Source organism: Natator depressus, chromosome 2 (genome assembly GCF_965152275.1).
Source record: "Natator depressus isolate rNatDep1 chromosome 2, rNatDep2.hap1, whole genome shotgun sequence".
Taxonomy (NCBI): Eukaryota; Metazoa; Chordata; order Testudines; family Cheloniidae; genus Natator; species Natator depressus.
Genome location: NC_134235.1, coordinates 101266340 through 101283888, shown reverse-complemented (window position 1 = coordinate 101283888; position 17549 = coordinate 101266340). Strand labels below are relative to the sequence as shown.

At 37.0% G+C, this 17549-nt stretch overlaps 1 protein-coding gene across 2 annotated transcripts in view; it reads right to left on the bottom strand.

Moving 5' to 3' along the window:
• The window catches only part of ATP9B (ATPase phospholipid transporting 9B (putative)), a 283165-nt gene that overhangs the window by 189406 nt on the left and 76210 nt on the right, over positions 1–17549 (bottom strand). For both annotated transcript variants that reach the window (XM_074944742.1, XM_074944743.1), the window contains exon 7: positions 3317–3368. In XM_074944742.1, coding sequence (XP_074800843.1) covers positions 3317–3368 — 52 coding nt within the window. The remainder of the gene's footprint in view (positions 1–3316; positions 3369–17549) is intronic.

Sequence of the window (17549 nt, the reverse complement as noted above, 5' to 3'; positions counted from 1 at the left end):
AGTACCTATCTTTAAAAAGGGGAACAAAGAGAACCCAGGGAATGACAGACCAGTAAGCCTAACTGTGATAACTGGAAAGATACTGGAACAAATTATTAAACAATCAATTTGTAAGCACAAGGAGAACAACAGGGTTATAAGGAATAGCCCGCATGGATTTCTCAAGAACTAATCAAGCCAAACCAACCTAATTTCCTTCTTTGACAGGATTACTGACCTAGTAACCAGCAGACATGATACATCTTGATTTTAGTAAAGCTTTTGACACAGTCTGCCCGCCCACCCTCGGCCATTTTTATAAACAAACCAGGGAACTGTCATTTAGATGAAATTACTGTCAGGGAGATGCTCAACTGTCTGAAAGACCATACTCAGGATAGGCATCCATGGTTTGTGTCAAACCAGGAGGGCGTATATAGTGGAGCCCCGCAGGGGTCAGTCCTGGGTCCAATAATGTTAAATATTGCCATTAATGACTCGGATAACAGAGTGGAGAGTATGCTTATAAAATCTGTAAATATTGAGCTGGGAGGGATTGGAAGCACTTTGCAGGATGGGTTTAGAATTCAACATGACCTTGAAAATTGGAGAATTGGTCTGAAATCAACAGATAAAATTCAATGAAGACAAGTGTAAAGTATTTCTCTTAGGAAAGAAAATTCAAATGCACAGCTACAAAATGGGGAATAACTAGTGAGGCAATAGTACTTCTGTAAAGGCTTTGGGGGTTATAGTAGATCACAAATTGAATAGGGGTCAACAATGTGATGCAGTTGTGAAAAAGACAAATATATCATTCTGGGAGTATTAACAGAATGTTGTATGTAATACATAGGAAGTAACTGTCCCAGTCTACTCAGCATGGGTGAGGCCTCAGCTGAAGTACTGCGTGAAATTCTGGGCACCACACTTTAGGAAAGATGAGGACAAACTGGAAGAACCCAGAGAGAGCATCAAAAATGATAAAAGCATTAGAAAACTTGACCTATGAGGAAAGGTTAAAAAAACTGAGCATGTTTAGTCTTGAGAAAAGGAGACTGATTGGGGACCTGATACCCATCTTCAAATATATTAAGGGCTGCTATAAAGAGGACAGTGTTCAATTGTTCTTCATGTCCAGTGAAGGTAAAACAAGAAATTACTTATTTAATCTGAAGCAAGAGAGATTTAGGTTAGATAATAGGAAAATCTTTCTAACTATAAGGATAGTTAAGCTCTGGAATAGACGTCCAAGACAGGCTGTGGAATCCCCATCAATGGAGGTTTTTAAGAACTAGTTGGACAAACACCTGTCAGGGATGGTTTAGGTGTAGTTGGTCCTGAGAGCTGGTACCTTTCAGCTTGAAGCCTCTTCCAACCCTACATTTCTATTATACTATTTTTTGCCCCAGAGACCATGGGATCTGAGGGGAGATGCATAGATATCTCCATCAAAACCATTTTCAGGCATGACTCCCTAGCTTTTTGTGTTCTCTTTTAGAATGATTTATAAACTCAGCACTTCTCAGCAACATGCCTTTTCCCGGACACAAAAAACTGTCTAGCATATCTGTCTTTAATAGGCATTACTGCTTCACAGAAGGGGTAATTCTTGAACTCAGGTGATTTCTGCTCCCTGTGGGAAAGATGCTCCCAAAATAAGAGAATAAAAAAAGTGGGCAGGAAGGGGGAAAAGGAAAGACTAATCTCATCTTTAATCACCATGCTAACAACTATCTACTAGCTAATGCTAGCTATTTACAAAACATGATAAGGACTCACATTGAGCTCAGAGGTTTGGCCATTGAAGAGCTCCAACTTGAAGTTGGATTCCATAAGAAGGATCTGAAAAGTGATTAGGGTTGCCCCAACTTTTATTCCCTCTGTTACAGGCACAAGGACATGCATGGCACAGACTCATCCCATAACAGACACTGCTGGCTAAAAGAATCCAAACTTGAGTGCACAGGGTAGCAACAATTATCTATATATGGACAATCACTCTAAAGCAGTAGTTCTCAACCTGTGGCCCACTTGCAGCCCAATCAGCACAGAGCTGTTGCCCATGCGACATCCTCAGGGCCATATACTTAGTATTGGATGCGGCCCACAATGGTAAACAGGTTATGAACCACTGCGCTCCTGAATTCTAATTCCAGCTCTGCCACTGACTTCCTGTACAGTTGCGTTGGGCAAGTCACTTAGTCTCCTCCTTCTTAAAATGGGGATAAATACTACTTATTTATTTTACAGGTATGGTGCAGAACTATAGCTGGTTGGAAATTTAAAATTTTTCTACTGAAAACTGCTATTTTGTCGAAATCAAAACTTCTTGTGGCAATGTGTGAATTAAAAAAAAAATCATTCCAGAAAAAGCATATTGATAAGATTGAAACATTCCACTCAACATTTTTGAAATGAAACATTTTGACTTTCTTTTAAAATTTTGTATACTATAAGAACATTTAAAAATTTTAAATGTTGAAACAGAAGCAACACATTTTGATTGAGTGAAAACAATTTTTTTCCAGAAATTCATTTAGCAGGAAGTTTAGAAATTTTCTCTTTTTATTCTGATTTGGAACTAAACCAATTTTGAAATCATGGAGTTGCCCACAAAGTAGAAATGCCAGTTCCCCCACAGCTCTAATCACAGCAGATTAATGTTAGCACAGTATAAGGCATTCTATACAGTAAGTGCTAAGTAGTAGTATTAACTGTTCTAAGTAAGCTGTTCATAGCCTTCCTAAATCCTCATTTAGCCGTCAATTTTTAAAATTATATAAACCACTAGAATCACATATTACTGTCACATATTGAATAGAATGCAATGACATCAGTGAACTGGTAATGATTTAGTAAAAACAATGCAATTGTACTTATTTCCATTTTATTTGCAATATATACAGATAAAAAGGTCATATAAAATATATACCTTATACATACGGTCATATTCTACCAGTTATTCATATCTTTAATCCAAATACACAAAATAGTCTCAGTCTGTCTTTGCTTCAATACCTGGGTTAAGTATTTGAGTACTAGATATAAGAAATGTACGTATAATAAATCAACACATTCAGTCAAGGGAGCATATTTTAGATGTGTCATGCACTGTAGTTCATAATATGGATTCCTGATCTGCTCAAATTTGTTATGGTCCATAAATGTCACACAGCTCACAAGATGATGCTTATACACTGTATTATCAATGGTCTATCTGCTACCATAGACCTTTATAACCATTCTAAATCAAAACACCAAGCACATAAACAAAAAATTCACTGCACCCACAGAACTCCAACATAACCAATAAGATTAAAGTATCTAAACATACCAGTTTTCTCTGAAGTTCTGAGAAATACCATGTCAGATGGGATTCGTTGATTCTGGGGAAAAAGCATATTTATGTTTGTAAGAAAAAAAATCATTCCAATCAAATGTCCAGTAAGATCAGCAACTAAGGGTCACACTTGGATTGAAATGCAATTAAAATAGGATTTATCAAAGTACTTTACATTCAGCATTTGCAATTCAGAAATCAATATTTTAGAAAAATTATAGAATAAACAAACAGTTAAGCCTTTCAGATCCTCCTTATAAGTGGATCTCTTCAATGCCTGAAGAATTTTAATAAGCACTATCTTCTTAACTGCCGTTTTCAGTCAGAAAAAATACAGTTATGTAATGTTGAAGGACCAACTAAAATCTTCAAAAGAAAACAATTTTAGCGGGTCAAATCCTCACCCTTTACTTGTTTTGTATGGGGAGAGGATAGTAGATCCATGGTACAAGTTGAAATATCTATCTTGGTACTTATGTGGACCACATCACTAGAGCATGCCTCTTGAGTATTTCTGGATTTGTTTTCACAACTTTGGGAGGCAGGGCAATACTATTATCCCATTTTAGAGATGAGGGAACTTCTGTCCCTGACCCCGCCCTGCCCCCCCCCCCAAAAAAAAAAGAGAAGAGAAAGAGGAGATGTATTTCCTTTCCAGTATCAAAAGCCACATCTACCTCCTGCATACAGAAAGGCTGTCCCAAATATTTGTGGGTTTCAAAAAAAAAAAAAAACCGGTCATTTTGTTTGACTGGACTGCAAAGGAATGATGACTTCTGGGAGTAGCAGGAAGAGAAAAAGAACACAGTATTTCATAATTCTGAGTTTCCTACTGCATAATTTAGGTCTGAAGTGACACAACATACACAGGACTCAATCCTAAAGCAGCACAAATAAAAAATATTTTCCTTTCTGTTCACAGGCCACCTTTAGCTACTATGGGGACTTCTATGCCTCATGGACTCATTGATTTTCAGGTCAGAAGGGTCCCATCATGATCATCTAGTCTGAACTCCTGCACATTCCAGGCCACAGAACTTCACCTACACACTCCTGTAATAGACTCCTAGCCTCTGGCTGAGTTGCTGAAGTCCTCAAATCATGTTTGAGTTTTAATCAAATGCAGATATAGATAGATATATATCAATAGTTTCAATTCATATGCCACTGGCAAACTACACAGTACATTCTTTAGTACATTTTGTATTTTTCCATACACTCCCTCTGAAAAAACAACACCACTCACACTCAGTCTTAAAGATCAGAGGAGTAGTCGTGTTAGTCTGGATCTGTAAAAGCGGCAAAGAGTCCTGTGGCACCTTACAGACTAACAGACATATTGGAGCATAAGCTTTCATGGGTGAATACCCACTTCGTCGGATGCATGTAGTGGAAATTTCCAGAGGCAGGTAGTAATTCTCACATAGCTTTCCCCTGGGAAAGCTGAAAGCTGGGGAGAAAGAACACAAGTAACATGCTAATTACATTTCCTGATGCAATTCTGGAAGATGCATACATGCCATGATGATGGGCCTGAACAGAATTTTTCTGTTTTTTAACTTTTGAGTAAATTGAGGGCTCGTATAAGGTGATGGACTAAATGTACGGTCGTGAGCACGCATAGCTCATGAAGACACTAAGCTAGTTTTTCCACACAGCTTTCACAGATAATGATTCATTGACTATAAGGCCAGAAGAGTCCACTGTGATCATCTAGTCTGACCTGTATAACACAAGCCATAGGACTTCCCTGAATTAATTCCTGTTTGAACTAGAGCATTTATTTTAGGGAAAATATCCAAACGTGATTTTATAAATGCCAGTAATGATGAATCCACCACAATCCTTGATAAGTTTTTTCCAGTGTGGACTGCTTTGAATCAAAGCAAATTAAATCATTGACTTTAAATCAGCAAGCCAGAAACCTTGATTTAAATAATTGATTTTAATGTTTTGCATTTGTACTTTTTAGTTATTTTTGTAAGGAAAGACTGAGTTTCGTTGTTGGTAACAATTACAATACATTGATTTTCAGCTAAATATTGCCTTTACACTAAATGTGGTGCTTTTTACTAATCAGGAGGATACATTACATCTATACACAATTAAGCAATTATATACCTTAACTTACACTTATTCAGATTTTTAATATTTACATTTTTATTATGTTAGAAAATGGTGAATGATGCATTTCTTATTTACGTAATGATTAAGCTTTTTACTTGTGATTTGTATCAAGCTCTATTTGGATGGAAATTCAAATCAATTAAAAATGCATTAGAACAGAATTTTAATTTTTTGTATTAAATAAAAGTATCTTAAATGTGCTGGATACATAAGAAAAAACTATCAAAACTTGTTTTGCCTTTAAACCTAACTGATTTATTAAATTAAGGAAGTATCTACAGTTAGTGAACTGAACTGACTGTTTCTGGTCCCAGTGTCTCAAGATTTTAGAACTAGTAGATCTCATCCTCAAAAGTATTTTTTATTCATGCACTGGAAGAGAGAAAACAAGCTTTCCTGCTTTTTCCCAAATCCCAACTGGTCTCTTAATTTTGAATGAACCAGTCATTAAACTGAACTAGCTGAATGAACTGAAATGAGGAAAGTACTCTTTGCACTTGCAAGAGGTTACTGTTGTCAAAAGCTGATTTGGCACTTAAACCAACTCTAGTTCCAGCTGCTTAGCCAGTGGCTTCCTCCAGTTCAGTGGTTTGACTTTTTCTAAAAACTGGCAGCAAATATCAACTGCTTAATATTTCTGTATTCAATTTAAATTACTTTAATACATTACAATAAATTTAGGCCTTACAGTATGTTGTCAATTTGAAATTTAATTTTAAACAGCTTTATTTATTTAAAAAGTAAACCAGTACTTAATTTAAATAAAACCATTGATTTAAATAAAATACTTCTATTTAAATAAAAAAAATGTACTTTTTAAATTTTTTTAAAATCAACTATTTTTTTTTTATCAAACCTGGAGTTGTTCCAATGGTTAATTACCCTCACTATTAAACATGTGCATCTCATTTCCAGTCGAAATTTGTCTAGCTTCAACTTTCATCTCTGCAATTCAAACTTCAATCATGATCATTTGCAAAATTAATGAAGTATCAAAAACTGTTCTGGCTCTATTTTGTGCATAAACTTCCAACTGTGCCAAATTACATAGCGGGTTTGTGCTGTGTACAAATAGCAATGAACTCAGGACGAATTTCATTTTCAGATTTTTCCCTAATCCAGTATCTGAAGTTAGGCTGCTAAAAGATGGAAGGCTAGTTCACCAACCTAGTGTACAGTCTTCAGATTGTAAGCTCTTCTGGGCACTGCTTGTCTCTCATTATGCATTTATACAGTGTCTATCACAACTGTTTCAGGGGTTGTTATAATACAATTAATTTTAACAGGGCATAACATTACCCTTGAATAGAAGTTTTACAGGAAATTCAATACATTTACAACGTGACACTTCTGAAACCTTTTATTCCAAGCATCACTGTAAGGGCACGTCTACACAACAAAGAAAAAAACCTGCGGCTGGCCCATGCCAGTTGACTTGGGCTCTTAGGGCTCAGGTTGCGGGGCTGTTTCATTGCTATGTAGACTTCTGGGCTTCTGGAGCCCGAGCTCTAGGACCCTCCTACCACAAAGACAGCTAGAGCCTGGGTTCCAGGTCGAGCCCAGAAGTCTACACAGCAATGAAACAGCCCTGTAGCCTGAGCCCCATAAGCCTGAATCGGCTGGCATGGGCCATCCGCAGGTTATTCTTCATTGTGTTGTGTCTGTTTACTGATGACTTCCTCTAAACACCTTTCACCAAGCCTTATACAATCATCAAGAAAGACTACAAGTTCATTTTCACAGGCAAGACACAGACCCCATTCTCCATATTCAGGGTTAAAACATTTATGACCCAAAAGACTCACCACCTAATAGTTCCAAGTCGAACAGGATTATTTCTATATTAAAAAAATTCTCAGGCACCTATTCCCTTAGTTACTGTGCTTAGAAGCAACCAAATTTGACAAAAATGGTCACACTTTTAACCACTCCTACTTGCCAGCAATAAAACAGATTAAGCCATCCAACAGTTAGAAAGCTAGACAACTAAACAGCATCTGCAGGATCCGAGGTTTGTACTCAGAGTGCTAAGGATCCTCCTTTGATACTGTGTCACACTACCCAAAAATTCAATTCACAGAGCAAAAGAAGCTACTCTTTCATTTCATTCTGCATTACAAGTGAGACATTAATCATCATATCAAGAATGGGAAAATTTTGAACTTCTCAAATGGCCTCCCTGTACCAGTATTCAATTACAATACTGTTATTTGAAAAGCACAGTCAACATATGTAAACTGCCAGATTTTATAGTATTATATGGGATTCTTTTTGGTTTGAGTTTTGAAGACTGACAGGAAGGGTTTTAAAATCTTCAAGAAACCTTTGGAAAACTTACAGCCCATCTGCCCCCACATATTCCCATAAAAAATAACTGGAAAGGGACAAACGATCACAGCCATTTATTCTGCTTGAGGGAGAAGTCCAATAGGTAAGGGAAGCTAGAGACTATTAGGGAAGGGTAGGCTATGGGAACAGAAGCAGTGGTGTTTGCTACTATCTTAGGCACCCATAAAAGTACAGTGAGAATAGTCTGAAAATTGCCTAAGTTTGCAGACACTGATAATTGATATTTATATTTTAGAAGTAACCTAAAATCCCCATCACTAGCAAAATTCTCTGATATATAAAAAACTACATTTTCATGAATCAAAATACCACAACACTAGCAGTCCCCATACACCCTGTTTCCTTAGAAATTCATCAAGTGAAAATGTTTTAATTTACTCGCCTACTTGAACAGCAGTGGTCTGGTTCTTCGGGAAGAGGCTGCTCATCTATCTTTACAACTGGTGGAAAAGGTTTGCAATGGTGGCTATGTACTAAAGAAGGAGAGGAATCTAAAGAAATAAATTACAATAATGAAATAAATGATGGAATTTATGACCTATTGTTAACTTTCAAGAACTAGGACCAACTCAACTAGGAACAGCCTATGTTCAAATTGGAAAGACACTGTGGTAAAAATTAACTTTACTAATGTACTGTATCTACACTAGTTGTACTCATACCATGTGAAAAACTAAAAGACATAAGACAACTTCAAAATTAAATAAATATTCCCTTAAATGACAACAACAATTAAATTGCTATCTTGTCTTCCTATCGATTAGCAATACATTTTTACAACTTCTCTGCCAACTCTGACATAAATACATTGAACACATCTCAGGTTACTGGCCTCACGCCTAAAAACTTCCAGTTTCTTGTTAAGAAGCTAAAAACTTAACCAACAGACAATACCTTGGCAAAAAAATCCTGATCTATCATCTTTAGAATTAAATAGACATCCCAAATAACACCATATGTTCAGCTATATCCTTTCTACAAATGGCTATCAGCTTTTATGAAGAAAGAAAGTCTCATTATAAAGCAAAACTATATTTATTATTAGTACATGAAAAGTCTACCTGGTACCTACTAGCCCTGGTGAAGTATAAAACCAGTCATGTACTGTCTTTAATATTATCAATATCAATGTCAACTTCTCATTTTAACAAAAAATAAATGCAAGTTAATACATATGTCTTATTTTCGTTTTATGTTCATTCTGTTCCTGTTTTCACTGAACTTATTACCTTTTTATTCCTATAATTAATCATGAATTCTCTTTTTTCTATATAACTGAAATAACATACTTGACAAGGACAAGTAGAAGATTTCCCTGGTGAGTGGGCTAAGTTGGGCTCGCCAGAGAGTGACTGACTTCCTTCTTTGGAAAAAAGGGAGGAATAAAGGAATAAATCAGCAAAAGCACTATTAGGAGAGGGAAAGAGGAGGCAGAGACCAGAGTGGCAGGGGTCATTGCTCTTTAACTGAAGGGAACAGAGTGGCATAGGCACCATTTCTTCTTTAAGAGAAGAGGGATAAGGTTGTAGCAGAGACGCTACAGAAATATTATGAGAAATGTTCTCCATTTTCCTCCCATCAAAATAAGTTATTTTCAGTGAACAATTCAAATTTTGAAGAGTTTTGAACAGCTTTAGCTTTTTGGCATTCAAGACACATTTGAGGCTAATGAGAAGAAGATGTATCTCCTCCTTTTTCCTGCTCTTATGGAGAAGTGAGGCAGTAAGATTAAAGGAGAAGACTTGAGCTCTTTGCTCTTCATCTCAGCAACCCAACAGAAAGCAGCTGTTCCACTCCCCACCACTGATTTCAATAACAATGGAAAGACACATTTTCTGTTGTTTCTGCTAAGGTGATCAACAATGAAATCAATATTGTTGCCATCATCATTGTTACTAGGCTTCAGAATTAACACTACATTGAGACAAATGGAGCAGTATGCACCTCATCCACTTTTCCACGTTGTTACAGACTCAGGAATAGATCGCCATAGCATCCAAATCACATCTGGAATGTTTTCCACAATCAAGATTAGAAAACTCATTTCTTTAAAAAAGACAAATTGGCGGACACTACTTTGGCAAATTTTATGATAATTCCATTGCCATCGACTGTTGAACACACAAGGACCAATTAACAGCTAACAGAGATGTCAGAGGGCCATAGACTAGTTACAGGGAGAGGTTAAAAGGAAGCAGACTAATTCCCTGTATACATCATTGTACAGTCCAAAATTTAAGAACAAATATTGGTGAAAAAAAAATCACAGATTACAAAAGAAATCTAACCACTTCATCACCAGTGCTGATACTGGATAGCACAGATACCCTTGAAAAGACCCTGCTTAGACTATTGTTATATGAAGCCTTAATACTTACTGCAGTATAATGGAATGCTAAACTATATTATGCTGTTCAGCCACTAGGATGTGCTGTTCGTAACAGACCTTATTTTAAAGCCTCAGCCATACCTGCCAGTTCATTAAAGGATCTTTACTGAAGACACATCTCTGGTGTCTCTCTCTGAGAAGGAAGCTCTATAGTCAGTCTATATCTGGTACAGAAGCCTGACCTGCTAGTAGCCGGCCTGCGGCATACCATGTACAAGCTGCACACGACAGTGTCAGAAGTTAACTAGTGCCAGAGGAGAACCAAAAAGGAAGGAACAAAGCAACAAAGGTAGCAGGGCCTCATCAATATGCCACTCTTCAATGCTCTAGAGAACTTCAGTTTTGACAAACCTTCAGAATAGACTGGAAGCACTAGTTAGAAATATTTTGCATCACAGTCAAATTCCACATGGAAAGCGGAGATGCTTCAGGTATGCTCTTTAATTTATACTATGGGGAAGCAGGCAGGGCATATCTTTAAATGTTTTTTACCTTTACTGAAGACAGTTATAATGATCACTGTCAAAGAGTTCTGGCTGTGTTTGATGCATACTTTATACCTCAGAAAAATGGGGTTTACCTAAGAGCATGTTTTCACCAGAGAATTCAAGGACCAGGGGAAAATGTTGAATGTTCTATAAAAGTTCTGTATACATTGACCAAAAACTGTTTTTGGACTGCAAAACATGAAAATACCAGAGACAGGCTGGTTCTTTGGTTAACAGATAAATTATATTGGGGCCGGCTGTCCCAAGTACCTAAAGGGCACTAAGGAAGCGACAAGAGACTACTTTGCAGTATGTGGACTATTAAGTGAGTCAAATGGACTCATGATTAAAGATGACTGCATCATAATATCAAAAAGAGAGAGGACAAATGCTAAATCTCATCCATGAAGGACATCAAGGACTAACTAAATACTCTAAACAGGCCAACCAGTGAGTGTGGTGGCCAGGCATCAACAAGGACAAAGAATAAAGTATCTGCAGGAGAACGCTGCAGAAGAAACAGAAACACCACCACCTCTACCAGGCAGACCTTGGAAGAGACGAGATACAGATTTAGGCAAATTCAGAGGACATCATTACATGGTAAAAGTGGACTATTTTTACAGGTATATCGGAATAATGTACTTGTAAGAGGTAACGTGTCAGTATTATTGAGAAACTTAAGTGCACTTTTGCTTATTTCAATACTCCAGAACAACAAGTAATGGACAGTGGATCACAATTCACTTCAGCAGAATTTAAGTCATTCCAAACGAAATATGATTTTGATCATATAAACTAGCAGCCCACGTTCCTCAAGCAAATGAAGAGGCTAAGAGAGCTGGATACACAGTCAAGAAAATCCTACAGCAGGAAGATCTATTCCTGGATCTTTTGAGCCACAGATCAACACTGATAAAAATTAGTAGATATAGTCCAGCACAACTCCTGATGGAAAGACAATTCAGATTCTTTTCCAAAGTCAGAACTGTCGTTCTATCTCCAAAATGGTCAGACATCAAGAGACTAGCCAAATCAGATAAAAAGGCAAAAAAGAGCTTACAGATACTTTTATAATGAACATCAATCAGAGAACTGTTAGGTCTAGAACCTGGTGACCATGTTTTCATCAAACTGGATGGAGAAAAAGATGGACAACTCCAGCTGTTGTAAAGAAAAAGAATTCAGCACCCAGATCATATGTGATCAAAGCCGACAGTGGAGAGTTCAACAGCAACCTTCAACATCTACAGTTTGTTCCTCAGAAAGAACAATCAACAGAGCAAACTCTACAGATGGTGGATGCAAAACAAGATGATGGTGACTCATGGATTCCAAATTGACCACAGCCAGTCATTGCAACTAATGGACAGCCAGATGACCAAGTTGTTACACGTTCAGGTCATGTAATTAGAAAACGAGTACAATTCAGAGACACCTACCAGATTGATATGTACTGAATTTCAAAGATAACATGAAAGTATACATTTTGTAAATGGTAGAAATATAGAACTAAAAGGAGTAGATGTAAAGGAATGCTAAACTGTATCATGTGGTTCAGCTATCAGGTGGTGCTCTGTGTAACATACCTCATTTAAGCTAACCTCAGCCATACCTGGTAGTTCACTAAAGGATCTTTTGGAAGACATCTCTGGTGTATTTCTCTGAGAAGGAAACTCTGTAAGGCAGTCTATATCTGGCACAGGAGCCTGACCTGCTAGCAACAGCCCTGCAGAGTACCATGTACAAGGTGTGCATGACAAACAGGAAAGAAGCAGCAGCATGCGCTGATTAGGGAAGAATACTTTCATTTCTTTTAGAACAGTGTTTCCCAAACTTTTAACAGCTAAGCTCCCACTTCAAGAAACTTAAATGAGTCACACTTTCTGAATGTTGCCATGTGGTGTTATCTACCCATCTTATTTTATAAATGATTCACGATACCACCCAGTGGATAGTGCTCCAAGTTTTCTCCATAACCACAAATGTGACAAATTTCATTGTTTATTTTATTTTAGATGAGAACCAAAACTCACAGAAACCATCAACAAGTCTGTTTATGTCTCCTCCCATCCCTAACTCAGGTGAGCATACCCTACATTTTGAGAAACGCCACTTTAAAGGATGGGGTAGTGAAGTTAATCAAACTCAATTTATACCAAGATCCCTCACTCACATCCTTTAAAAAGCCCCTGAAAACTTGCCTATAATGACCAAACACCAGCCTTTGCTATATACATACCACCTGCTCATTTTGAACTGTATTGTCCATTTGACAGATCCCTTGGGTTGTGGCTTCTGTTCAGTTTGACACATTCACTTTACTATAAAGCATTATGGACTAAATGCTTTATTAAGATTAAATAATAAAGTAGGTCTTGACATAAACAAAATAGTTAAGATTCTTCCAACACAGAGTGGGAAGCACATATCCTCAGGAAAAAACACGTTTTAAACACGCTCAAGCAGCTTCTTTTTTTTTTTTAAAATATAAACCAGGAGTATTTTCTCCTACCAAAAAGGTCATTTTCCACACCCCTCAAGCCTCCCCACCCCATTACAATATTAATTATATTAGCAACTTTTCAGTTGTTGAAACATTAACAAAAGTATTACTCAGGACCCGAACTGTTTTCACCATAAAGCAGTCAGTAGATTTGCTTTGAAATTAATCAGGCCTGTAAAACCAAAGGCTGTTCAAAGTTTAAATGTAGGAAAGTTTTTCACTTAAGTTGTTAGTGTTTGTGGTGCAGCCACTAGTTAACATATGGATCTTTTTCTCAAATGACTCATTAATTTCACGACAGAAATGCTCTTAATGCATCTTCCAGTCAAATATAATGTTAACTTGCTTTTTTGCCATTAGAGCAAGCAATTGAACACTTCACTCCTGACTGGTTCTTTGGCTTAAGAGTCATACTTTGAAACTGAGAACTGCTTACTTCAACAAAATACAGGTAAAACATATAATTTCAAGTGATCTTAAGGCCAATGTAAAAATAACCAGGATTTAGTTGTAATAAATAGAAACCCAGAGTGCATCTACTGGTATTATTTTTGGTACCTAATCTCTAAAATAAAATAAATTCAACAACCTAAAGCATTGCACAATAAGACAATCTGACTCCTAAGAATTCTTTTTTAAGTACTTGCATCCATGGTTAGGTTGGACAAAAAAGGAGAATTATAGTTGCAGCACCATTTGAAATGATTATGCCACATGACTTATGACTGAGGTATTTTGGCTAAATCTTTATTCCACCACAATTAAAATCTACCTACCATTTTCCTAAATCACTAGAAATGGAAACACTGGCCACCCAAATTAAAATCTGATCATGTAAAGGTGCTGAGCTCCTCCTTTAAGGTGAAGTCAGTGGAAGATGAGGAAGCTCTGCATCTCATAGGATTGAGCCCTCAAGCAAGGAAATTAAGGTAGTTCCAACCCTCCTGAGTTCTTAGAACATTATGGTAGGACATAATCCATAGACTGTACTGTTAGTAATAGGGTGACCAGATGTCCCGATTTTATAGGGACAATCCCGATTTTTGGGTTTTTTTCTTATATTGGCTCCTATTGCCCCCCTGTCCCGATTTATCACATTTTCTGTCTGGTCACCCTAGTTAGTAATGGAAGATTACTTATGTAGTAACTATGTCCTGGAGTAGATTGTCGTTAGAGTCCCACTCCTGGTGCACATATATGCTCTTAGCATATGAAGGTGGAAACTGCTGAAAAGCAGTAGTTATTTGAGCCTTGTGTATGCTTCCTTTCAGAAGTAAAAGTTCAGACCAGAGATGATATAAACAGCACAAATTCTAATCTAATTTTAGTTTCTCTCAGTTCATTAAAACTGCATATAAAAGATTCTGAAGTGAGAAAGGAGGGTGAGGAATGTGAACTTAGTACGGTAGAACCTCAGAGTTACGAACACCAGAGTTACAAATTGACCAGTCAACCACACACCTCGTTTGGAACCAGAAATATGCAATCAGGCAGCAGCAAAATACAGTACAGTACCTTGTTAAAGGTAAACTATTAAAAAAGGGGAAGTTTGGGTTTTGTTTATTTTTAATTTGACAAGGTAAGGAAACTTTCTGTGATTGTTTCATTTAAATTAAGATGGTTAAAAGCAGCATTTTTCTTCTGCATAGTAATGTTTCAAAGCTGTATTAAGTCAATATTCAGTGGTAAACTTTTGAAAGAACCACCACAACATTTTGTTCAAAGTAACGAACATTTCAGAGTTATGAACAACCTCCATTCCTGAGGTGTTCGTAACTCTTAGGTTCTACTGTAAGACATCTTGTGATATGCTGTTGGTAAGCTCCTTACACTTTCTTTGGAGTATTGTCAGTATGAATTTCCACACAAAACTGAGTTCAGTGACATACCATATTTCTAATATACAATAAAGTCCTACAAAATGTAATAGGAATTGAATCAATAGGGTTCTATACAAGTCACCCTAAAAGCCTATGTAGTTTAATAGGGAATTATATATTTTCCACAGGTTTTGTGACGATCACAGAAGAGATGTAAATTTGCTATTAAATTCTATAGAACTTGATTACTGTGTGTATCTAGTCCTCTAAGTCATGAAGATAACCTTCAGAACAGAATTTAAATAGAGGCAGAACTGTGTCCCTAAGCGCTGGCTTAAACACAAAACTTGCACCAATTGAACTAAAATGTATTACTTAAATCTAGGCAAACCTCTATGTGGAAACCCTTAAATCAATCAGTTTACTACTGGCTTTCAGAGATTTAGAACAATCATTAGGAGCTATGGAAGCTTCTGGGTGCTGACAACTTTCAACAATCTGGCCACAGCATTTAGATGTCTACATCTGGCTGACCTCTTCTGAAGAGTCTAGTGCCCCAGAGGCTACTTTACTAATTATTTATGGTCATATTTAAATTAAAAACCTTAATTTTTAATGAAGCTGCCACAGACTTTTCTGTCTGCTGCACCGGTGTTGAAGAATCCAGGAACCTTGCTGCAGAGTTTCAATCCAGTTTATTGTGAGGTGCATGGAACCTTGATCTGAATTTTCAGAAATTTCTCCTTTGGTATATGCAATATGCAGTTACAGCCTGAGTTCAGGAAACCCCATCTGAATTCATAATCTAAGTCAAAGCAAACATGGACTTCTTATGATTGATTTTTAGCTTCTTAGGGGGGACTTGTTACACAGCATCTGAAGGGCTATCTAGATACTTCTGAAGAATGAGCTCTGAGAAAGCCAGTTGTCCAGTTGGTACATGTGGCTGCCTTGCTATTTTAAGTGTGCTACTACCATTGCCAGAAATTTAGTTGAAACTTGTGCTGAAAGACACAAAAAAAGTACTTTGTACTCAGAATGGTCATTGCCTACACAGAACCTCATGTATTTTCAATTCCAATAGACTGGTCCAACAAAAATGTGCAAATAAGTACATTTTAAATGGAGAGCTGCAACCTAATCTTGTAGACTTAGGGAAAGAATTATTTTTGTTTGAGCATGGGGAAGGAACAGGAAGGAAATTTAATCCCTTCCCTACCTACTAATGAGGGGCTTCTGCTGTTCAGTTAGAGGAAGGAATTCACTTCCACCTTTAGCACATTCTTATGAATGAGATCATTAAAAAAGGGAGGGGAGAAGGACAGAGCAAGTTGGAGTGAAATTGAACAGGGTACCCTTTCGGAAGGGCTTCTCGGATTCCTTTGTCAGCAATAATTCTAGTCCACGCAGTAAGAAAGGAGGAAGAATAATCCCCAAAAGGGAGTTTAGGAAAAATGTACACATACATAAAGTTTAAGGTAGGGCTCTCTGCCAAACTGCCATTTGCTAGATGACATGTCAGATGAAGTGGCAACAAATGTGAGTTTTGACTTTTGATGCCTCCTTCTGTGTCTGGTAGAGAATGACTTGATACTGACCCTATGGTGCTGGGAGAAAACCAGCCTCTGCTATCTGCAAAGTCAGATTTCCAACATGAGCTTGTCTGAGAAAGACCCAAGGTACCGAGATTCCTCTGACCGGAAAGCCTTAAGTTGATTTTCTTACGATAAAGACTGCACGGATCCAAGAGGCCTAGGGCAGTGGCTCTCAACCTTTCTAGACTACTGTACTCCTTTCAGGAGTCTCATTTGTCTTGTGGATCCCCATGTTTCACCTCACTTAAAAACTACTTGCTTACAAAATCAGCCATAACACAAAAGCGTCACAGCACGCTATTGCTGAAAAATTGCTGACACTAATTTTACCATATAATTATAAAATAAATTTATTAGCGCATCTGGCACAAAAATATCTTGCAACATTGGCTACAACAGTGCCATGAGAACACCTGTTCTCACTTTCAGGTGACACTGTAAACAAGAAGTGGGCAGGATTATCTCCTGCATATGTAAACAAACTTGTTTGAGCGATTGGCTGAACAAGAAATAGGACTGAGTGAACTTGCAGACTCCAAAATTTTACAGTTTTATTTTTGAATGCAGCTTTTCTTTGTACATAATTCTACATTTGTAAGTTCAACTTTCATGATAAAGAGATTGCACTACAGTACTTATATTAAGTGAATTTAAAAATACTATTTTGTTTTTTTACAGTGCAAATACTTGTAATCAAAAATAAATATAAAGTGAGCATTGTACAGTTCATATTCTGTGTTGCAATTGAAATCAATATATTTGAAAATGTAGAAAACATCCAAAAATATTCAAATAAATGGTATTCTATTATTGTTTAACAGCATGATTAATCGTGATTAATTTGTTTAATCGCTTGACAGCCCTACAATATACTTTTCTTCACTTTCAAAAGACAGTCAGCATAAGTGTTAATAGTTGGCATCTTTATTGTCTAAAATATATTTAAAAAGCAT